Source organism: Eriocheir sinensis, chromosome 53, assembly GCF_024679095.1.
Source record: "Eriocheir sinensis breed Jianghai 21 chromosome 53, ASM2467909v1, whole genome shotgun sequence".
NCBI lineage: Eukaryota > Metazoa > Arthropoda > Malacostraca > Decapoda > Varunidae > Eriocheir > Eriocheir sinensis.
In genome coordinates, this window is record NC_066561.1 from 1,502,438 (window position 1) to 1,527,319 (window position 24,882).

The 24,882-nt window shown below is 49.8% G+C and overlaps 1 protein-coding gene and 1 non-coding gene across 2 annotated transcripts in view; both read left to right on the forward strand.

Annotated features, from left to right (window-relative positions):
- Positions 1–24,882, forward strand: part of LOC126983106 (uncharacterized) — a 48,793-nt gene that overhangs the window by 11,675 nt on the left and 12,236 nt on the right. Inside the window, exon 3 of the mRNA XM_050835605.1 lies at positions 22,059–22,436. Within this exon, the coding sequence (XP_050691562.1) occupies positions 22,059–22,436 (378 nt within the window). The remainder of the gene's footprint in view (positions 1–22,058; positions 22,437–24,882) is intronic.
- Trnav-uac (transfer RNA valine (anticodon UAC)) lies at positions 4,547–4,620 on the forward strand. The gene has a single exon. It is a non-coding gene; the product is annotated as a tRNA-Val (tRNA).

A 24,882-nucleotide genomic window follows, 5' to 3' on the forward strand; every position in this document is an offset into this window, starting at 1 on the left:
ATGGACCAAACACAACGATGGACTACGTAAAGTCCTGGCCAAGATAAGGAATGCCGGGCTCAAGTTAGCACCTAGAAAGTGCCGTTTCGGAGTCCGTAGGGTAGAATATATTGGCGCAGTTATGGGTGATGGGATGCTTAGTATGAGTAAACAAAGAGTGAACGATCTGAAAACAGTTCCGAGGCCAACAACAATACGTGACCTCAGGAGGGCTCTCGGTGGGTTCTCATACGTGCAGCGCTGGTTACCAGGCATAGCAGAGACAGTTAAGCCGCTCTATAAAGCCCTGGACAAGAACCCTCACCAAAGACTGGTTTGGACTAAGGAGATGGGCACTTATTTCAGAATCTCAAGTCGTAGGTAGCACATGCAGCTTCTTTAAACCTCACGGAATACAAGAAGCGCTTCGTGCTTGTAACAGACGCAAGCGATGTTGGGACAGGTGCGATGCTTGCAAACAGATGGACGATTGCTTCCGGTTGCATTTTTCCACCATACCCTCACCCCGGCGGAGAGACGTTATTCAGCGACCGAAAAGGAATTTTTGGCGGTGATCGTTGCAATAAAAGGATTAAGGATTTACCTGTACTCCTCCCAGGTTTTTTTTTTTTTTTTTATTCACTGCGTATTGCGCCGGTAGGCTCTCTCACCGATGGGTCCTGATGGTCGGCCCAGCCCATTGTGGCGCAGGCGAGTGTTTATAGTGGCGTCGTCTTGTTTTGGCTCATACTGCCCCCCGTAGCTCATCTTTGAGCCTCTTTTTGGAGAGGTTGTCTAGAGTCCGGGTTGATAGATGGTCTTCAGGGCAGCATGTGAGTAGTCTTAGGCCACTCGGCGGTGACTGAAAAATCCCAGCTGTGTGGCGGCTAGGATTCAAACCCGCGTCCCTCCTGGATCTTCTGGACGCGGCGCGGGCACGCTAACCACTCAGCCACCGCCTCCCCATCTGATCACAGATTACCGGGCTCTCCGCTGGTTCAACTCTCTCGATGTAAGTGAAGAACGGGGTAGAAGAGGGAGATGTATCGATTTTCTACAACAGTTCGACATCACCCCGATACACAAGGCTGGCCGTAGTCCACCCATGTCTATAGCGGATTACCTGTGCAGAATAGCTTCAGGCGAAGAAAGAGAAGGAACTTCGGCTGGGGCGGTCAGCACTACAACTTGTCTCGACAGCATGTTCTGGGACGTGACAGATATTCTATATTTGATAGATGGATATGCATATTCGGGCTACCGTGCACTCTCTCCTCTGACAGAGGTATGCATTTTACCTCCGAGATGTTCCAGGCAGTTTGTCGCGAAGCACGTATCCAGCAGCGGCTTGGCTCACCCTACCACCCCAGCAGCCGGGCTCAGGTGGAGAGGCAGAACCAGTTGATGGATAACCTTCGGTGCCTATGTACGAACAACATCGACCAGTGGCCTGAAATGGTGCCCCATCTGCAGTTCAACCACAACTCCTCGACGGAAGAGTCACAACACCAGCTAGTGGGATGTGTTACGAGTGGGGTCCCACAAGGTTCGGTATTAGGTCCACTTTTGTTTATTATTTATATCAATGACTTAGATACAGGAATTAGTAGTGATGTTAGTAAATTTGCAGATGATACCAAGATCGGTAGAGTAATTGAGTCGGATCAGGACGCTAGTATTCTCCAAGGTGAACTCAACAGATTATATGACTGGGCGGATAAATGGCAGATGGAGTTCAATGTAGGGAAGTGCAGTATTCTGAGTGTAGGTAGGAACAACCCCTCACATAACTATTGCTTAAATGACACTCTCATAAGTAGGTCTGGGTGCGAGAGGGATTTAGGGGTCTTAGTGAGCTCTGATCTCCGTCCAAGGGCACAATGCATTCAAGCTAGAAATCGAGCTAATAGGGTACTGGGATTTATTTCAAGGAGCGTAAGCAACAGAAGCCCCGAAGTCTTCCTCAAACTATATTTAGCATTAGTTAGACCTCATCTTGACTATGCGGTTCAGTTCTGGTCACCTTACTATAGAATGGATATCAAAATGTTAGAATCGGTGCAGAGGAGAATGACTAAGATGATTCAGGGGTTGAGAAACTTGCCATACGAGGGAAGACTCAAACAGTTAAACTTGCATTCTCTTGAAAGGCGAAGGGTGCGTGGAGACATGATCGAGGTTTATAAATGGATGAAGGGCTTTAATAAGGGAGACATTCATAAGGTTTTGTTGGTAAGAGAACCGGGTAGGACACGAAGTAACGGGTTTAAACTGGATAAATTCAGATTCAACAGGGACATAGGCAAAAATTGGTTTACTAACAGGGTGGTGGATGAGTGGAATAGGCTTAGCAGTCATGTGGTGAGTGCCAATACAATTGTCACATTCAAAAATAGACTAGATAAATTCATGGAAAGCGATATTAGGTGGGGTTAGATACACGGGAGCTTAGGGTCAAAGGAGCTGCCACGTACAGGCCTACCGGCCTCTTGTAGACTCCTGCGTTCTTATGTTCTTATGTTCTAGTGTTTGGTATCCCCGCCAGATGACCGGAAGATGTAATCGATCGTGAAGTATGTCATGGTGACCCCGATTGTTACGTTCCAGACCGGAGTAATGCAGAGGCAGCGCGAAGACTAGTGCAAGAGAAAACGAGGAAAATCCAGAGGGCGGTGCGGACAGCGAAGGAAAGGATTGCCCTGGCACAAAGGAAGGTGGGAAAGCTCGTACGCCTCAAGCTCTCCAATGCAGAGCGACGCTTCAAGGGGGTAAGAAAATCGCCCCTTACCTGTCTTGCCGTTACCGCGTCATCAAGGTGTCGAGGGGAGGATGGTCTTATCAGGTCATCCCCGAGGACGAACCAAAGGGCCGAGTGAAAGTGTGTCACTACGACACAAAACCCTACTCCTGGGAGGCGCCATACGCCAAGACGCAACCTCCCCTCAGGGACGCTGGGGACGGCACACGCCCACCTCTTCGACGGTCGACACGAAACAGACAGCCTCCGGGAAGATTACAAGTCGATCCCCGCCGAACTGCGTATGGGTTCGAGCGGGAGGAACACTACGACGACGAGACTGATGAAGACGACGATGGGTATGACGTACATTATGTCAGCGATTGTGATAACTGAAGATTTTTGAGACGTGGGGAGTGAGGGTTGAATATTATGGTAACAAGGGTTCTTACTGTGTTGTTTGCTGGGTTTGTAACTTGAACTCCATTCGATCCGAGGCATTGAGATTAGAGATACTTGATCAAGTTGGCAGTAGGGTGCCGGCCTCAGGGTGCCGGCCTCCATAGTACTTACTTGGGAATAAAGCACTTCTTCGAGATATCGTTTTGCTCGACCTTGATTATGCCCCGCAATGACTCTGCCTAGTACCCAGTCCATACAAGTGTTGAAAAGTGATGGGAGAAGGACACAGCCCTGTCTCACTCCCGCATTCCCGGGACAGAAGGTCGACAAGCCTCCACCCCCACCCCCCCGCACACACACACACACACACACACACACACACACACACACACACACACACACACACACACACACACTTCACAGTACTCTCTGTCCCAGAATACAGACCAGATAGAATCCAATAGTCCTCGCTGATATCCCACGAAGTCGCAGGAGTTACCAGAGTGCCTCGCGATGCACTGAATCAAACGCATTCTTGAGATCGACCTAGGCTGCAAACATCGTCGGCCGAAACTCACGTCGGAGCTCCACCAGTACGCGAAGAGCTAGGATACGGTCAGTTGTTGACTTCCCAGGCGTGAAGTCGGACTGTTCAGGTAACTGCAGATTCAACCGCTGGCTGCGAATTCCTATCAGCAATAGATGGGCAAACACCTTGTCTGGCACTCAGAGCAGTGTACGTCCTGTCGGTCCCCTTTCCCTTTCCAGATAGGGGCGACCAACCCCCTCTTCCAGTTAGAGGAATGGTATCAGAGTGCCATACGGCAGTAAAGACCGCATGCAACCCGCGGATCATGGCTTACCTCCAGCTATGAGCAGCTCCGCACTAATGATACAGGTGCCAGGGGCCTTTCCACCCCTCATCTTTGCCACAGGCTCTCTGACCTCGGCCAGAGAGGGGTGGGTTTTCGTCGATGGGTGGATCAGCATTCGCCACCTGCAACCCAGCAACTGGAAGCTGCCCACGTGGAGGGTCCGCCGTGTACAACTGCTCAAAGTACTCAGCCAACGAGCCCTCTCCCCATCCATGTCCAACACGAGGTAGCCATCAGGTGTTCAGATAGCGCTCACCTGAGAAGAAGACTTGGAGCGGAGCTTCTTCAGGGCTCAGTAATCAGGTCAGAGGTCATTCGACCAAGCAGGGTGTCAGCACGGAGGCACGGACGCCCGCCAATGCACTCCTTGGCAGCTTGCAGAGTCTCACGTTTGAAGGTATCCCACAGTTCTACAGGGTCCTCCAGGGTGCTGAGCACATCGAACCGATATGGGACAGTCACTGCATACTCCTGAGCACATGCCAGATCCTTCAGCCTCTCGAGATGGAACACAGTCGTGTTGCATCTCGAGATTCTTCTTGACCTGACATGGGGCTTCGTGGTGCAGTGGTTAGCACACTCGGCTTACAACCGAGAGAGCCCGGGTTCGATTCCCGGGCGGAGTGGAAATTTGGGCGGCTTTTCCGATACCCTACGCCCCTGTCCACCCAGCAGTGAATGGGTACCAGGTATTAATCGAGGGTTGTGTCCCGTCTCCTGGGATCTGTTCCCTTCTCCTATAATTCCTTCCCCTCCTGTCTCTCTCCGGCATATGACCACAGATGTTGCGCCGACTAAACGTAACATTCCAAACATTCCATGGACCTGACATGAAGCTTGAATGTTGAAACAACAACCCTATGGTCAGTTGCAAAGAACTCAGCACTCCGGTAAACCGTGCAGTTTTGAAGGATCATCTAACAAGTACTTACGAGGATGTGGTGAATCTCCTTAGCCACCCCTCCGGCAACGCTATACCAAGTGCAGCGGTGCAGCTCTGGTCTCTGGTACCAGGAACCCGCAATTCTCAACATCCTGAATCTTGCAAGATTCAGGAGGAGAGATCTGTCAGTGCCAGTAGTAGCATTGAAGTCGATCAGGACAATGAGTGTGTCCCGGGGAGGGCACTGGTCTAATACGGAGTCGAGTTTGGCGTAGAAGACCTCCTTCTCTTCAGTTTCACGCATCTCAGTAGGAGCGTACACTGCACACCTACACACCTCGAACCTCTTTCTTCTCAATTTCTGCAACATTCGCGATCTTCGCTCTAATTTTCATTCTGTGGAACATCATCTCTCCTCCTCTAAACCTCACCTTCTCTTCCTTACCGAAACACAGGTTTCTGAGGCTTCTGACAGCAATCTCTACTCTGTTCCCTTCTACTATCTCTATCCTAAATTTCAATCCAAAGCTGGATGTTGCGCCTACGTGCGCAACGACATCACTTGCTCTCGTGCCCACAACCTTGACTCTTCTGAATTTTCTACCATCTGACTAAGACTTCATTGTCATTCTATTACTAAATACATCTGTGCTGTTTATCTCTCACCTAACTCTACCAACTATGTAAAATTCTTTGACTATTTGAATTCTAAAGTGGAGCACATCTTGATCCACTCTCCCTTCGCTGAAATCTCCATCCTAGGAGATTTCAATGTTCACCACCAGCTTTGGCTTTCATCCTCTTTCACTGACCATCCTGGTGAACAAGCCTACAACTTTGCTATCCTCAACGACCTAGAGCAGTTGGTCCAGCACCCTACACATATTCCCGACCGTCTTGGAGACCGGCCCAACATTCTAGACCTCTTCCTTACCTCAAACCCTTCTGCTTATTCTGTCAAACTGTTCTCTTCGTTGGGCTCCTCCGATCACAATCTTATTTCTGTATCCTGTCCTATCGCTCCTGTACACCCTCTGGACCCACCGAAGAGGCGATGCTTCTGGCATTTTGCTTCAGCTCGGTGGAACGACCTGAGGATGTACTTTTCCGATTTCCCTTGGAATGATTATTGCTTCCAGGATAGAGACCCCTCTGTGTGTGCTCAGCGCATCACAGAGGTGATTGTCTCTGGAATGGAGGCATACATTCCTCGTTCTTTCTCTACTCCTCACGCTAAAAAGCCTTGGTTTAATCATGCTTGTTCTCGTGCTGTCAATGATAGAGAGGTAGCTCACAAAAGGTACCAGAGCCTTCAAACTAATGCTAATTATGAACTTTACATTTCTGCCCGAAATCGTGCCAAATCTATTCTCCGACTAACCAAAAATTCTTTCATTAATAGAAAATGCCAAAACCTTGCTTTCTCTAACTCTTCCCGTGACTTCTGGCATCTAGCCAAAAACATCTCCTCCAACTTCACTTCTTCATCTTTCCCTGCATTCCTCAGTCCTGACGGCAACACTGCCGTGTCATCTATCTCTAAGGCTGAACTCTTCTCTCAAACTTTTTCTAAAAACTCCACTCTGGACGATTCTGGGCATATTCCTCCTACTCATCCCCCCTCTGACTCTTTTATGCCTGTTATAAAGATTCTTCAAAATGATGTTTTCTATGCCCTCTCTGGCCTCAATCCTCAGAAGGCTTATGGACCTGATGGAGTGCCTCCTATTGTCCTTAAAAACTGTGCCTCCGTGCTGTCACCCTGCCTGGTCAAACTCTTTCGACTCTGCCTGTCAACATCTACCTTTCCTTCTTGCTGGAAGTATGCCTTCATACAGCCTGTGCCTAAGAAGGGTGACCGCTCCAATCCCTCAAACTACCGTCCTATAGCTTTACTTTCTTGTCTATCTAAAGCTTTTGAATCAATCCTTAACCGGAAGATTCAAAAGCACCTTTCCACTTCTGACCTCCCATCTGATCGCCAGTATGGGTTCCGCAAGGGGCGTTCTATTGGTGATCTCCTAGCCTTCTTAACTGACTCTTGGTCATCCTCTCTTAGCCGTTTCGGTGAAACCTTTGCTATTGCGCTGGACATATCAAAAGCTTTTGATATGGTCTGGCACAAATCTTTGCTTTCCAAACTACCCTCCTACGGTTTCTATCCTTCTCTCTGTACCTTTATCTCCAGTTTCCTTTCTGACCGTTCTATTTCTGCCGTGGTAGACGGTCACTGTTCATCCCCTAAATCTATTAACAGTGGTGTCCCACAGGGTTCTGTCCTATCTCCCACTCTTTTTCTGTTGTTCATTGATGATCTTCTTTCCAAAACGAACAGTCCTATCCATTCCTACGCCGATGATTCCACTCTGCATTACTCAACTTCTTTTAATAGAAGACCCACCCTACAGGAACTTAACGACTCAAGGCTGGAGGCTGCAGAACGCTTAGCCTCAGACCTTACTATTATTTCGGATTGGGGCAAGAGGAACCTGGTGTCCTTCAACGCCTCAGAAACACAGTTTCTCCACCTATCCACTCGACACAATCTTCCAAACAACTATCCCCTATTCTTTGACAACACCCAGCTATCACCTTCCTCAACACTAAACATCCTCGGTCTATCCTTAACTCAAACTCTCAACTGGAAACTTCATATCTCATCTCTTACTAAATCAGCTTCCTCGAGGCTGGGCGTTCTGTACCGTCTCCGCCAGTTCTTCTCCCCTGCACAGTTGCTGTCCATATACAGGGGCCTTGTCCGCCCTCGTATGTACTATGCATCTCATGTGTGGGGGGGTCCACTCACACAGCTCTTCTGGACAGAGTGGAGGCTAAGGCTCTTCGTCTCATCAGCTCTCCTCCTCATACTGATAGTCTTCTACCTCTTAAATTCCGCCGCAATGTTGCCTCTCTTTCTATCTTCTATCGATATTTCCACGCTGACTGCTCTTCTGAACTTGCTAACTGCATGCCTCCCCCCCTCCCGCGGCCCCGCTGCACTCGACTTTCTACTCATGCTTATCCCTATACTGTCCAAGCAAGAGTTAACCAGCATCTTCACTCTTTCATCCCTCACGCTGGTAAACTCTGGAACAATCTTCCTTCATCTGTATTTCCTCCTGCCTACGACTTGAACTCTTTCAAGAGGAGGGTATCAGGACATCTCTCCTCCCGTATTTGATCTTGCTTTCGGCCACCTCTTTTGTTTCTTTTTTAGGAGCAGCGAGTAGCGGACTTTTTTTTATTATTGTTCTCTTATTTTGTGTGTGCCCTTGAGCTGTTTCCTTTGTTGTAAAAGCAAGAAACATGTAGCCCAATGTGTGCTTCAGCCTCACTCTCATTATTCGCTCATCAACCGGAGCAACCTCGACCAAAAATGGCAGCAGGACCGGGACTTTTATTTGTTTTAAAACATTGGAGAGCATTTAGGATTTCATCGGTACTTATTACAAAATTATCATATCGATGCATTGCGGTGAGAATTTGAGGTTCGACGCGACTTTGACGTCAAGGTCCTTGACGCATTGAACACTTCTGAGTTTAACGCCACGCATTTCGTAATCGAACCTCTTACTTCTTGTTCCAACTTGGAGGACCTGGCACTTATCTACATTAAGGGCATCTCCCAAGCTGAAATTTTATGCAAATCTTCTTGGAGGCTTTGTCTATCTTCGTCAGTGAGAACCGAGTTGCCAATATTTGTGTCGTCTGCAAATTTACTAATGAGATTATTGATTCAACGTCCACATCGTTGATGTAAATAATGAAGAGCACTTGACCAAGAGCCGAGCTCTGAGGGACGCCACGAGTGGCTGGCGGCCACTCTGAGTAAAATCCATCGAACACCACTCTTTGTTGTCTGTTGCTCAACCGATTCGCGATCCCTCTTTTTTACGGCAAAGGAGATGGTTCAAGGGCATACAAAAAAAACAATAATGAAAAAAATGCCGCCACTTATTGCTCCTAAAAATAGTACAGAGGAGTGGCCGAAAGACAGGTTAATTTCGGGAGGAGAGGTGTCCTAATACCCTCATCTTGAAAGAGTTCAAGTCGTAGGCAGGAGGAAATACAGATGAAGGGAGATTGTTCCAGAGTTTACCAGCGTGAGGGATGAAAGAGTGAAGATGCTGGGTAACTCTTGCATAAGGGGTTTGGACAGTATAGGGATGAGCTTGAGTAGAAAGTCGTGTGTGGCGGGGCCGCGGGAGGGGGGGTGGTATGCAGTTAGCAAGTTCAGAAGAGCAGTCAGCGTGAAAATATTGATAGAAGATAGAAAGAGAGGGAACATGGCGGCGGAATTAAGAGGTAGAAGACTATCAGTAAGAGGAGGAGAGCTGATGAGACGAAGAACCTTAGACTCCACTCTGTTCAGAAGAGCTGTGTGCGTGGAGTCCCCCCACTCGTGAGATGCATACTCCATACGAGGGCGAACAAGACCCCTGTATATGGATAGCAACTGTGAGGGGGAGAAGAACTGGCGGAGACGATACATAACGCCCAACCTCGAGGAAGCTGATTTAGTGAGAGAGGAGATGTGAAGTTTCCAGTTGAGATTTTGAGTTAAGGATAGACCGACGATATTTAATGTTTAAGAAGGTGACAGCTGAGTGTTGTCAAAGAATAGTGGATAGGTGTTTGGAAGATTGTGTCGAGTTGCTAGGTGGAGAAGTTGAGTTTTTGAAGCATTGAAGGACACAAGGTTCCTTTTACCCCTATCAGAAATTATAGCAAGGTCTTGGGTTAAGCGTTCTACAGCCTCCAGTCTGGAGTCAAGTAATTCCTGTTGAGAGGGTCTTCTATTGAAAGAAGTTGAATAATGCAGAGTGGAGTCGTCAGCGTATGAGTGGAAAGGACAGTTTGTTATGGAAAGATCATTGATGAATAACAGGAAGAGAGTGGGTGATAGGACAGAGCCCTGTGAAACACCACTGTTGATGATAGGTTTAGGGAAAAAAGCCGGAAAGGAAACTGGAGATAAAGGAACAGAGAGAGGAATATAATCCGAAAGAGGGCAGTTTAGAAAGTAGAGTTGTGCCATACTTTATCGAAAGCTTTCGATATGTCTAACGCTAATGAGAAAGTTTCACCGAAACGGCTAAGAGAGGATGACCAATAATCAGTTAAGAGAGTAAGAAGATCGCCAGTAGAACGCCCCTTGCGGAACCCATACTGGTGATCAGATAGAAGGTTAGAAGTGGAAAGGTGCTTTTGAATCTTCCGGTTAAGGATTGATTCAAAAGCTTTAAATAGACGGGAAAGTTAAGCTATATGGCGGTAGTTTAGGGTAGGCGGTGGCTGAGTGGTAGCGTGCTGGGCCCACATTCACCGCGTGATGGACGACGCGAGTTCGAATCCCCACGCTACCACCTCGGATTTTTCAATCACCGCCGAGTGGCTTAAAACTACCCACATGCTGTCCTGAAGACCACCCATCAACCCGGACTCTAGAGGAAACCGTCCAAGCGAATCAAGAACGAGTTCCGGGGGGCAGCATGAGCCAAGAGAAGATGGCGCCACTATAAACAATTGCCTGCGACATGACGAGCTGGGGGCGACTACCATCTAGGCCCCTCAAGAAAAGCCTACCGGCGCTATAGGTGTACACGTAAAAAAAGAAAAAAAAAGTTTGAGGGATTGGAACGGTCACCCTTCTTAGGCAGAGGCTGTATGAAAGCATACTTCCAGCAGGAAGGAAAGGTAGATGTTGACTGGCAAAGGTGAAGAGTCTGATCAAGCAGGGTGTCAGCACGGAGGCACAGTTTTTTTAAGGACAATAGGAGGCACTCCATCAGACCCAAAAGCCTTCTGAGGATTAAGGCCAGAGAGGGCATAGAAAACATCATTCGGAAGAATCTTATTAACAGGCATAAAGGAGTTAGAGGGGGGATGAGTAGGAGGAATATGCCCAGAATCGTCCAGAGTGGAATTTTTAGAGAAAGTTTGAGCGAGGCGTTCAGCCTTAGAGATAGATGAGACGACGGTGCTGCCGTCAGGGTAAGGAGAGAAGGGAAAGAGGAAGAAGTGATATTGAAGGAGATATTTTGGCTAGGTACCAGAAGTCCCGAGAAGAAATAGAAAAAACAAAGTTTTGACATTTGCTATGGATGAAAGAGGTTTTGGTAAGTCGAAGAATAAATTTGGCACGATTGCGGGCGGAAATGTAAAGATCATGGTTAGCGGGAGTTCGAAGGCTCTGGTACCTTTTGTGAACTGCCTCTCTATCTTTGACAGCACGAGAACAAGCGTGATTAAACTAAGGCTTTTTAGCATGAGGAGTAGAGAAAGTACGTGGTGTACTTGAGCGTCAATACCTAGTTGCTTTAATTTGTAAAATAATTTGTGATGTGGAACTTTGTCAAACGCTTTCTGGAAATCAAGATAGACTACGTCCAGTGACTTGGTTACGTCATAAACTGACAAGAGATCAATATAAAATTTCAATAGGTTTGATAGGCAGGGTCTCTTGTTACGGAGCCCATGTTGTGAATCATTAATTAATGAGTGTCTTTCAAGATAACTCACAATTTTGTCTCTAATTATGCTCTCGAGTAGCTTACCTACAACTAAAGTTAGACTAATGGACCTGTAATTCCGAGGTATTTTTTATCTCCTTTCTTAAAAATCGGTTTTACGTTAGTCTTTATACCATCCGAAGGGACGATGCCTTGTCACAAGAACATATTGAATACGGTTGTGAGAGAGGAGAGTCTTCGCTCTTTGTTTCTTTACGTAGTATGGGATATACTTTGTCAGTTCCGGGACTTTTATTTTTTTAAGGGATTTATTTTTTTTATTTTTTTTTACAACAAAGGAGGTAGCTCAAGAGCTCAATCGCTGCTCCCATAAAAGAATCAGAAGAGGTGGTCAAAAGCAAGGTCAAATTCGGGAGGAGAGGTGTCCTGATACCCTCCTCTTGAAAGAGTTCAGGTCGTAGGCAGGAGGAAATACAGATGAAGGAAGATTGTTCCAGAGTTTACCAGCGTGAAGGATGAAAGAGTGAAGATGCTGGTTAACTCTTGCATAAGGGGTTTGGACAGTATAGGGATGAGCATGAGTAGAAAGTCGTGTGCAGCGGGGCCGCGGGAGGGGGGGAGACATGCAGTTAGCAAGTTCAGAAGAGCAGTCAGCGTGGAAATATCGATAGAAGATAGAAAGAGAGGCAACATCGCGGCGGAATTTAAGAGGTAGAAGACTATCAGTAGGAGGAGGAGAGCTGATGAGACGAAGATCCTTATCCTCCACTCTGTCCAGAAGAGCTGTGTGGGTGGAGCCCCCCCACACGTGAGATGCATACTCCATACGAGGGCGGACAAGGCCCCTGTATATGGATAGCAACTGCGCGGGGGAGAAGAACTGGCGGAGTTACTGTACTGCTGTAACTGCTGTACTGTGTGAGGAACCTGTCATTAAACTAGAAATTAGTGTTGAACGTGTATCCTTTGTGCCCTGCCTCGAACCTCCCCTCGGTGTTCTGTGTGGGCCGTTGTCAGTGACTGGTGCCCGTGTGGTTGTTCTGGGGATCACGCCGCCTGCTTGCCAGTGGATGGTGTGTGGTGGGGGGTGGCGTAACACTTGGTGTCAGGAGTGGGATAAGTGAACAGTGGAGCGCGCCGAGTCGTCATGGCGTCCCCCAATGGTCGCCGTGAGGGTGAGGAGACGGGCAAGGCCGAGGCTGACGCGGGTGAGGTGAAGCCGGGCCAGATGGACTTGTTCGCTGCCATGCTGGTCGAGATGGAAAAGAGGGCAGAAGAGAAAGCACGCGAGCAGGCTCAGAGGGCAGAAGAGAGGGCACGCGAGCAGGCTCAGAGGGCAGACGAGAGAACACACGAGCAGGCTGAACAGGCATGCGAAGAGGCCCGCCATCTTGCCGAGGTCCTCCAGAGCAGTCTCTCGTCCCTGAAGGCGGAAATCCAGCAGTACACCGACAAGGCCTGCAACAGCGTGAAGAGTGAACTGCTGGGAGAGGTGCAGACTCTGAAAGGCGAGGTCCAGGGCCTGAGGGAGGAGGTGGAGGCGGAGAGGCAGCGGCGAGAGTTGGCAACGTCACGCGGGGAGGAACAAGAAGCGTCACGCGTGCTGGCGGCGGGTGCCTGGGTGGTGGACTGGCGGGGCTCCGCGTGGGGCCCATGGGAAGGGCCCCTGAAGCCTGGTGGCATCGTGGCGGAGCCGGTGGAGGCTGCAGGAGGCTGGGGAGCCGTCGGAGCCGCTCCCTTGGGTCCAGCTGGTGCTGGGGTCGGACCCATTAATCCTGCCTCGTTGCCTCTCTCACCGCCTCCCTCTCCGCCATGTCGGCCGGCTTGCAGCCCACGTGGTCCGCCCGCTCCCCTCTGCGGCCCCTCAGCCTCCTGGCGCTCAGGGAGGCTTAAGCCAGCGGAGCACGACGGGAAGGTGGCATGGGAGTCCCATGTTGCCCAGGTCGAAATGCCAGCTGCTGCCCAGGGATGGAGCGAGTCTGAGGAGGCGTTGCTGTTGGCAACAATGCTGCGGGGCTCAGTGGACGAGCCAGGCCGCTTGGCGGTGGGCGCCGCGGCCTAGAGGACCTTGGGGCGGCCTTACATGTTGGCCGCCACACGACTCCAGGAAGCGCCACAGAGGCTGTGTGGCGTCACGTGGCACTTTGTGCAGTCTGAGGACCCAGTGGAGGCTCGTATCGGCGGAGACAGCGCTGTGGAGCGCCGGCCGACGGACGTCGCCGATCGAGACGAGCCGTGCGTGCTGGGCCTCGACTACCTGCCGCAGGGCGAGGCCTGTGCCGACCTTGGACGGGAGCTGGAGAGGCTGCACGGACAGGCGCCTTTGCTCCCGAAGGTCGGCTGTGCAGAGGTAGTCGCGGCGGAGCGACTGCAGGGGGGGAGTCAGTCACGGTGCTGGTGGCTAACTCCTCCGACGAGGCTCGGAAAGTACCCGCTGGTGCCAAGCTGGGCACCTGTGAAGAGGTGGAACAACAAGAGGAGGCGTCGGGGAGCGCGGAGTCGGCCGCTGTGAGGCCGCTGCCCGACTTCCTGGAGGATTCGGCGCACCGGAGCCCCGCTCACCTGACGGAGGCGCAGACGAAGGTGCGCCACACCCTGGCTCGGTGCGCGGACGTGTTCAGCGGGGGTGGATTGGACCTGCTGTGCTGCACGGGGTTGGTGAATCACAATATCAGCACGGGAAATGGTGTGCCCACCAGGAGCCCGCCCCGACGTGTCGTGCCGGCCTGGCGGGAGGAACTGCAGCGCGCCGTCAACGAGCTGGCGGCGCAGGGGGTGATGGAGCGGACAGACAGTCCGTGGCCCTCAACAGTCGTCCTGGATATGAAGAAGGACGGCATGCAGCGCTTCTGTGCGGACTGCCGGGCGCTGAGGGACGAGACTGGCGAGGACTCTCACCACCTGCCGTGGACTGATGACGCGCTGACGAGGGCCTTAGAGTTCGGGGCCTTGACGACGACCAACGGCCTGGAGGCGGCCGCCCCGCCCTGCCATGACTTCCGGGGCCGGATGGTGAAGGTGAAGATGAAGGCAGCGTCGAGGAAGGCGAGCCCAGAGGGTCTCCATGGCTCGTGCGGGCACAGGCGTAGTCGGTGCCCGGGGGAGCGAAGGACGCGTTCCCTTGACCGGCTGAGCCCTGACTGAGTAAGCTGCCGCCGCCCGACCAGCGTGCTGCCAGTGGGAGGCTTAGCGGTTGTAGCCACGACGCGTGACAGTGGACACCGGGGGCTGAGGAGTGCTCGGCGCGGCCTGACCCGGGGTAGTGTGTGCTGCTGGAGGGGCCAGTGGAGGCTCGTATCGGCGTAGGCAGCGCTGTGGAGCGCCGGCCGATGGACGTCGCCGATCGAGACGAGCCATGCTTGCTGGGCCTACCTGGCGCAGGCCAGTAAGGCTTGTGGTGGCCTCGGACGGGAGCTGGAGAGGGTGACCGGAGAGGTGCCCTTTGCTTCCAGGAGGTTTTCGAGCATGGCTGCGTGGGGAGGTAGTCACAGCCGGGCGAGGGCACCTTGCCCCGAGGGTGGAGGCCAGGTGTCGACTGTCCCGAGCGTCACGTGGAGCGGATGGCGTGGAAGAGCCCACTGAGGACTGGCGGCTGGTCGACGGCGTGGCTGACAGGCGGAGCCCTTGGGGGCGCGAGAAGATACTGTGGAGGACGTGGTGGACAGACTAACTTATGAGTATTGCATGTATTTTTCTGTGTTCAATATTCGGCCGGGAGCTCAGGCTACCGGTGGATTTGGCCACGGGGCGGCCTCCCGACGGGAGCTTGCCCACCGTCACCTCTGGCTTCGCAGCGGCACTGCAGGAAAGCCTGGCTGAGGTGCACCGACGCGTGCGGGGCAAGCTCAAGGTGGCAGGCCAGGCCATGAAGGAGACATACGACCGGCACATGAGGGACGTGAGGTACTCCGTGGGTGACAGAGTGTGGCTGCATAACCCCCGCCGTAAACGAGGGCTCTCGCCGAGGCTACAGAGCCCCTGGGAGGGGCCGTATACGGTGGTGGCAGCCCTCTCTGACGTCACCTACCGGATTCGACGGGGACGAAAGCGCCCGTCTGTTGTCCACGTGGACCGGCTGTGGCGTTACCACGGTCCAGGGCGCTACTCCTGGGGCCACGGCGGGGAAGGAGAGGACGTAAACCCCAGCAGCAGCGACGACGACGTGTCAGAGGTCGACCAAGGGGCGAACGAGAACATGGGCGGTGCGGGCGAAGCGGCAGACGTCAGTGATGACCCTGAGCAAGGACTTGGGGCCGACGACGCCGCTCTGGGTGCCACCGCCTGCCTACCGCCGCCCGCATCTCCCCAGCGGCGCCCTCGGCGAGAGAGGCGACGGCCGGGATGGTTAAGAGACTTTAGTGATGTCCCAGGGGACTGATTAATTTGATTTATTTCATGTGTTTTCTTTTTGAATGTTGGGGCAGCCGGGTCGACTGCCTTTATAGGGAGGGGATAGTGTTACGAATGTGTATGATTGTATGTGTAATGTGATGAAATTGTAGCTAGATGCAATGTTAACTCAGCATGGTGCAACTCTACTTGTTGGGGCAGCAGAGTTGCTGAGGGGCAGTTGAGGGTGGCGAGCGGAAGCGAGTGTGAGCAAGACGCGTGTCTGGGCTGGCGGGGGTTCAGCTGAATGCCCCGTTCGTGAGCCGTGTGCGAGTCTGTCGTGCCTCTGTGTGCCTGATTAACTGTTCTGTGCCCTTGAGAGTTGCTGTACTGTGTGAGGAACCTGTCATTAAACTAGAAATTAGTGTTGAACGTGTATCCTTTGTGCCCTGCCTCGCGCCGCCTCCCCTCGGTGTTCTGTGTGGGCCGTTGTCAGTGACTGGTGCCCGTGTGGTTGTTCTGGGGATCACGCCGCCTGCTTGCCAGTGGATGGTGTGTGGTGGGGGGTGGCGTAACAGTACTGTTGTCGTCGTTGGTGTTGGTGGTATTGGCGAGAAGACTGTTAGTATCTAATACCGAGGAAAAATAATTATTTAACAAGTTCACAACGTGTTGGCTTTCAGTCACTAATTCCCGTCACTGTTTGTTAAGAGGTCCAATTCAACTTCAACTCGCCTTTCTGTTGTTTATATAACTGAAGAAGGATTTCGGATTATTTTTACAGTTGGCTGCAATGTTTTCTTCATATCTACGCTTTGCCTGACATCCTAATCTTTTTACTCGCCGACTGACTTCAAGATAAAGTGCAGTTTTCGGGAGTGTTTTGCTTTTTCTTTATCCTGCTTACTTTCGCCATTAAAACAAGGTGGACTTTCATTGGTGTTACTTCGCTTCTCGCACAGTGGGACAAATGTGTTCTGCTGAGTGAGTAAATTATTTTTAAAGTTTAGACAGGCTTCCTCTACGTTGCCATCATCTGATAGTTGAATTTTCGTTAGTTTTTGTCGGATTTCTACTATATTTGCTCTTTTGAAATTGGGTACTATTACTTTATTTTCAGCCACTGTTGTTTGAGTTCTAATGACGACGCGCAGTAATTTACGATCGCAAGAACCGAGATGTTCTCCCACCGTTACATTACTGACTAGGACAATGTCTAGTATGTTGTTTTCTCGAGTTGGTTCAGTAATCATTTGGCTTAGGTAATTATCTTCTAAAATTTCGATAATTCTATGTGACTCGCCTCCTGTACCCGTCAGTGTCGCCCAGTCAGTATGAGGGAGATTAAAGTCTCTTAATATCAGTGAGTCGCTGTTATTAAGTGACTGCCTTAAGACACTGTACATTTCAACATTATCATCGATTGATTGCCCTGGAGGCCTGTAAAGAGAGAGAGAGAGAGAGAGAGAGAGAGAGAGAGAGAGAGAGAGAGAGAGAGAGAGAGAGAGAGAGTGTTAAAAAAACGTTGCCTGGCAGCTGCACCAACCCTCACAGCTGCACAATCCATCACACTTTGGGGCGGGCGGTCCACCACTAGCCCCCCACGCCCTCCCAGTCCCTCAGTCTCCTTGGCCCGTCATCACGCCCGGTCACAACATTCATTATGGCGCCGGGACACACCAACACCCAGCGTTACAAGCCGCCCAAAGGTGAATTAAAAATCATTTCGGCCAACATTAGAGGTTTCCACACAAATATTGGTGAGCTAACTCACAGTGTAATAAACAGGGAACGGGCAGACAGTGTTTGTGAGCGAAACCTTCCTGAACGATAAGGTACAGCCGAATTATGCCCGCATCCGTGGGTACTCAACCTGGATAAGGAAGGTTTATGGAACGACTTACTGGTGACTCGGCCGAACCTTAGAGGAGTCACTCTCCAACGTTTTAAAACAGCGGTGAATGGCTGGTTGCTTAGCCGCAGATAATAAATATGTGCAGAGTTAGGCTTTAAGATAGGTAACACTAACTATGTAACCTTTAGCCTACTAAATTTTACTTTTTAAACCTATGTTATGTAGGGTGCAATTTTCTCTGTAAAATTTGTATGTATTCTAGTATAAGAGAGAGAGAGAGAGAGAGAGAGAGAGAGAGAGAGAGAGAGAGAGAGAGAGAGAGAGAGAGACTTGTTAGCTCATATTCTGGCTGTGAACCAAGGACTTGAGCCTGTGGCCGTGCCAGCCTAACAGGAAACTCTTGAAACCAACTTGGGGAGCTGACTCGCCAATCTAGTAAAGCAGGACGCTGACGCCGATGTTAATTACTCTTCAGGATGAGGAACACTCTTCAGCATGAGGAAGTTGAATCAACACTTGTCAAGATCCGTGGGACCACCCGCTGCCTGGGACGGGATCGCTAGCGTGAGGGAGGAAGAAAAGCGGTGCACCTCAAACCGTGCCTCCTGCCTCAACCACGAGATGTTCCACAGGGTGGTGTTCGCCCCGGGGGAGTGCACCGCTCCTGTGTGCACACCACCGCCCACCGCTGCGTGGACGAGCCACTGTGACTTATTAGACACGCTGCAGGTCTTTGGCCTGACGACTTCACTTCTGCAGAAGAATATGCAACACTGCTGCTGCAGCAGGTCCATAGTGTTGCTCACGGGAGTCGATTGTGCCCGTCTGTTGCGGAAAGGAACATTTGGAGCTTCATAAATCTGGGGCAGAGTTGGCATCTGTCACGTCTGCCGCCAACACAACCCGACGCTCGTCGACTGTGGTCAGACGCGTTAAGACGTCACGCCGCCACAAGTGTTATGGAGCAGCTGGATATTTTTTTGTTTGTTTGTTTTTATAACATACGAATAAAGCACTCCAGAAGCTACTGATTGACAACGCTGCCAATGTTCGTAGTTCATTCACCAGTCGCTGGTGAATATCAGTCAGTTATCGTTTTGCCATCGTTTCTTCGGGTAACGAAATATCTTAAAGCTGCCACAGAACAATGATAACGGCACTGACGAGGAAAGGCTGCTGTGTGGCCGAGCCAATTTGCCGCTGTAACGAGAAGCCGTTAGTTAACGACTCCGCATCCGCCCCTGCCGGCCAGGTGTTCAGGTACGAGGTCAGGCTGCTTGGTACTGACAGAGTGGCACAGCGAGGTCAGCCGGCGGACGATGAGCATCGTTTCAGTGTTGAAGACCTTGTACGGATCCGCCACCCTAGTAGGCGCTGCATTTCTCAAAATTTTGTTGACAGAATTGTAACACCTAGAATTCAACTCTCCTGTACATCCACATGGCTCTTGCATGTATGTAAACACACAAGATACTGGTCCAGACTCAGAAAATGGTAAACGACCATTATCGACGCCAGGGATTGAACCCTTGACCAGTTTGACGGGAAGCCACTCCTCTACCATTGAGCTGAAGAGGTACCCTCTCAATTCTGTCCAAGAGAGCTGTGTGTGTGGAGGGAAGAGGAAAATACGTGACGGAGACAATACTTTCCTGAATTTCTAAAGCTTATGAAACAATCGTTAACAGGAAATTTCTTAGTTCTCTATCAACTTCTGACCTTCAATCTGAATGCCAGTATGGGTTCTGCAAGGGGCGTTCTACCGGTGTGGGGGGTGGGGTGGGGGGGGTAACAATAAATATAATAATGTATTCTTTTGCTCAGACCTCACAAAAAAGTATGGAGCACAACCCCTCATTAATGTTGATGTAGTATTCAGAAGTGCTGCGTGACCTATACTGTGTCACCAAACCTTTCAGCAGAAGATTTCTCTGCTGTTATCTACCTAAAGTCTCGAAACTTTTTTTTTACAGCAGAGGAGACAGTGCAAGGGCGTAAAAATATACAATAATGAAAAAAAAGCCCGCTATTTACTGCTCCTAAATAGAGTTGAGTGGCCAAAAAGAGAGGGAGGAGAGGTGTCCTGATACCCTCCTCTTGAAAGAGTTCAAGTCGTAGGCAGGAGGAAATACAGATGAGCCGATATTCAATAGATTTACATTTCAACTCTGCATTAGTGTAGTGAATTTAAGTTGATTTGGGCTTACTTTATATAGCCAGGGATGAACCTGCTCCTTAGCTGAATAATAGCCTGGTTCTGGCACTGAGACGAAGCATGGCATTCATCAGCTGTCTGGCCATCGTTACAATTATCACAATAACGTTCCTCCCTTCTATTACCGCGATATCTGTCACTGACTCACTACTGACCGTAATTGATTATTTCCTGTGTGAAATGTTCTTAGGTAAAGGCGATCAGTTTTAGCTAGTTTTACAAAGTATTCTTCCATTCCAAACTTTTTTCAAAAGTTCTATAATTACTGCAAATGTTATTTTTTGTTGTTATTGTTACGTTCCAATAAGTTGTTACCAAAAGATATTTTAACCACCGTTCAAAACCTCTTTAACCCCTGTAGGTATATGTGTAGTTTGAGACAGCCACACATCCGACATTCCACATTTTATGCATATTCTCCTTATATAATCCAACCCTGGCAATGGATCCACCTGAGACTTGTGTAACTGTAACAAACAAGTAACAAAACTCAATATGACATTTTCCCTACAATTAGTCTGGACCAGTTGCTCATCATCCTACACTTGGCATAAGTTTCCCTGGGTACACCCCAAGCTCTCAGTATGCCACGCCCGTGCTTGTGTCTCATGTACATACAAAACATGCTTGAAAAGCTTCACCTTTTTCCGGGAGTAAGAATTAAGACACCTCCATAAACGCGTAAGCCACTCCCAGTGAGACATATACTGGAAGCAAGGTGGGTGCTGCAAGCCCACCAAAGTCCCTTCCCGTGTCCTCACTTTCTGTTTTCCTATTGTCCCATTAACACCAGAGAGTAGTTCAGCATGTTCTCTAAAGAGAGTCTCTTACTTTCCACACCACACTACACACACACACACACACACACACACACACACACACACACACACACACACACACACACACACACACACACACCACTTCCCCAAAATTAATTAACATAAAATAGAACTAGTCGACGTACTGCCTCGGAGTCCCCGTCTGGGAGGGGAACCACAAATACCCAAGAGCGGCCCCCACTTTCGGTTCCCGACCTGAGAGGTGCCGCGATAGATTTTCAACCTTTTTCTTTATTAACTTCTGCAACGCTCGCGGTCTTTGCTTTAACTTCCATTCTGTGGAAAACCACTTCTCCTCTTCTGAACCTCACCTTTTCTTCCTCACCGTTTACTGACAGCGATCTCTACTCTGTTCACTCATGTGGACAATGCTAGTTCGGAATATAGGCACCTTGCCTTGGGCAACACTAATCCCGCGGTGTCAGCAGTTTGACCATTGGCGCCCTTCAGAGGCTCGGCGCCTCAGGGGCTAGTTCACTGTTAGAACCTTCTTCTTGGTTCGAGGTGTGTTATGAATAGTCTGTTCGTGAGCGACTTTCTAGGTAACTAACAGTTCTCTCTCATCGTAAACTCTAGTTATTTGCCAACCGTTTAATTATAGGCTGTAAAATCCGCATAATTAAGAAAATGACTTCCGAGAAAATAAATACTCCTCTATCATTTATCCATAATCTGTGAAAGCTGCAGGTGTCTAAAACGAAATTTTCCCTGTCAATAAGAAATGTTATCATTGGTATCAATGAGTAGTCCTCCCTCTGCATAATCCATTTTTTTTCTATTTTACGGCATTATTCACACCATTGCACACACTATATAAGGTTTTGTTTGCTTCATTTTGTGATATTTCTGAAGAAATACATCATTGTACCTGACACAGCACCATCTCTTAGCTTATCTTGTGGCTCCCCCCTCGTACTACCGAGAAAACGGTCGTTTTCGCAAAACTAAGTTTTTTTGGTATTTGAAAACAGGTATAAAAAAAACATTTTGAGGAGCCGAAAAAAAAAGTTCGCGGTCAAGAGTAACAGGCGGAGGGTTCCTTAAGGGGACTGCAATCACCTACCTGGCACCATCTCTGAAATTAGTGACGTTCGTCATCTTCCATTAGAAAGGCTGGTCCCATTCTGTTGTGTCACAATGTAAACATAGAGATGCGAGACCTGATTATCTGTTTTTTGTTGTTGTTGTTGAATTAGTTTATGATGTAATTTTTCTGGTCAGTGAGTTTTATCACGTAGTCACTTAGAACAGAGCACAATATTTTTATCGGCAGTTCTGCCAACGTTATGCAGGACATGGATGTGACTATATAATAAGATTGTCACCATTACCATTCCTGACGACTTGCACCAGTGAAGGAAGGTGATGGCAGGCTGAGGAAAGGTTTTGGGGGAGAAGTTTCTTGTACCGTTCACCGCTGCCACAACACTCACCAGCACGTGTCCGTGACCCACACTCTCTCTCCCCACAGACTTACTTGTGTCGGCTGCGGGCGGAACGGGGCCGTGTCAAGGCGCTTGTAAAGGGCATTGCCGCTCTCATGAAGACTATCGAGGGAGATACCCCTTGGCGTGCTGCGTGGCCCGAGGACGAGCCACAGGCACTCAGCGCCCTCATGGTGGAGGCTGTGCGCGCCAGATGTCCCGTGAGCGCGGCCTTCCTGCACCAAGCCGGAGCGTGGTCCTTCCTCAGCGGGGAGTGGGGGACCAGTGCCTTGGCCACCGCGCTGGAAGAGGGCCACACGGACATGGCCGAGCTGCTCGTGAGGCACCTGGGAAGCAGCATCTTTGCCGACGTTCGTCTTTTGAGCGGAGCGATGCCGGAGGCGGAGCGGCGACGACTGGGGCAGGTGAGTCGAAGTCTCTCGTCACCCGACTGTATTTTGTTTTTAGATGCTGTCTCTAGCACCGGTAGGCTCTCTTGATGTGCCTCTTCGACGACCCTAGTCCGTTAGTGGCGCAGACAGGCAGGCAGGTATTATACATAGTGTCTGCCGGGATAAATGACTCTTGTTTGGCACCTGCCGCCCCCCAGTGCTACATTAAAAGGAAGTCGTTGAAGTTTGTGTTGATTGAAGATCTGGGCAGCACGTGGGTAACCCTCCGTCACCCGGCGATGGTTTAAAGCTGTCAGTGTCGTTCGGTGTGACTCGAACCTAGCTCACGATGACCGCAAGCTGACCACTCCGCCACCGCCTGGCAAACTGTTAGGCAAATGTTTCCGCTACCGCCTGGCAAACTGTTAGGCAAATGTTTCCGCCACCGCCTGGCAAACTGTTAGGCAAATGTTCCCGCCACCGCCTGGCAAACTGTTAGGCAAATGTTCCCGCCACCGCCTGGCAAACTGTTAGGCAAATGTTCCCGTCACCGCCTGGCAAACTGTTAGGCAAATGTTTCCGCCACCGCCTGGCAAACTGTTAGGCAAATGTTCCCGTCACCGCCTGGCAAACTGTTAGGCAAATGTTCCCGCCACCGCCTGGCAAACTGTTAGGCAAATGTTTCCTCCACCGCCTGGCAAACTGTTAGGCAAATGTTTCCGCCACCGCCTGGCAAACTGTTAGGCAAATGTTCCCGCCACCGCCTGGCAAACTGTTAGGCAAATGTTCCCGCCACCGCCTGGCAAACTGTTAGGCAAATGTTTCCTCCACCGCCTGGCAAACTGTTAGGCAAATGTTCCCGCCACCGCCTGGCAAACTGTTAGGCAAATGTTTCCTCCACCGCCTGGCAAACTGTTAGGCAAATGTTCCCGTCACCGCCTGGCAAACTGTTAGGCAAATGTTCCCGCCACCGCCTGGCAAACTGTTAGGCAAATGTTCCCGTCACCGCCTGGCAAACTGTTAGGCAAATGTTCCCGTCACCGCCTGGCAAACTGTTAGGCAAATGTTCCCGCCACCGCCTGGCAAACTGTTAGGCAAATGTTCCCGCCACCGCCTGGCAAACTGTTAGGCAAATGTTCCCGCCACCGCCTGGCAAACTGTTAGGCAAATGTTCCCGCCACCGCCTGGCAAACTGTTAGGCAAATGTTTCCGCCACCGCCGTCACAAACCTCGTCCAGGGAACCGACCGTGACGTTCGTTCACATCCTTGGCGAGGCGTTCACACCAAACTAATAACACCCCTCCGACAACTGGCATAGAGTTGAAATACGCTCCGTCTTTTATGTTTTTAGGTTAAATGTGCTTTTCGCTGTGGAATAAAGTCCTCCAAGATGTCTTCCGTAAACACCCGGCCAGGCTGCTCTAACCCTATTGGTGACGTTTGACCTGTAAAACACCACGATGCTAAAACTAGTCATATGACCCAAACACCTAACTTAACCCTCGACACTTAAACCAAGATAAAGCGTCAGTTGACGACGCCCGAACTAAATCGTCTTTTACTAGACAAACAACATGAACCACTGGATAATACATTGCTAACCATTTCGTAGAAGGAATTCGAATATAATCATTTTAACCAAAAGCGGCTGCAAGTTCGTAAGCAATGATTACATATATACTAGAGAGTGCATATTACACATACACGGTTCAAACACCACAATGAAGCAATGACTTTCTTTCACTCAACATATTTACCTCCCAGGCAGCCACAGCCGTGCATTGTTCGCAGCCATAAACACTGGCGAGCAACACACGAGGCATACCACCTTCGTTCTTTCAAGTCTCAAAGCCTCAGCCAGTGACATCTCAATTAAATTAAGCCGCGAATTTTGGAAAATCAACCGCTTTGGTGCGAATCGCCATAACTCCCTTATTTCTGGGGCTACATAAATGCTTTTGGTATCAATGGACGGCAAAATGAAAGGGCTATATTTCTTAATAAGCGAATGGGCTCAAAAACTGACTCGAAAGGGTAAACAATCGAATAAATTCGCAAAGAACGACTCTGAAAAAAAAAACTTTTTGAGTTCCCAACCTTGAAACCCACTCATTCTTTGAGAATTTCAAAGAACTTATTTAATACATAATCTTGCCCTACCAATGTGTCTTCCAATATGATGCATATAATTTCCCTACTCCCTGTAGTTTCGTCGCTAGAGCTCGAAACGTAAACCCTTTTAAGCTTTCATTTGCCACCAAGCACGCCTTCCTAGCCTCAGTGGTTTTTGCTCGAGCTTGACCAGAGGTCGCGACGAAAATTCGCCGAATCTGACTCATTTCACGCGCCGCGATGAAATACCTTTCTGACGCCACAAAAATTAATATATCTGCATAAAAATTCATATATGAACACTTCAATATGTTTACTATTTTGTATTAAAAGCATTTTAATATATATATATATATATATATATAT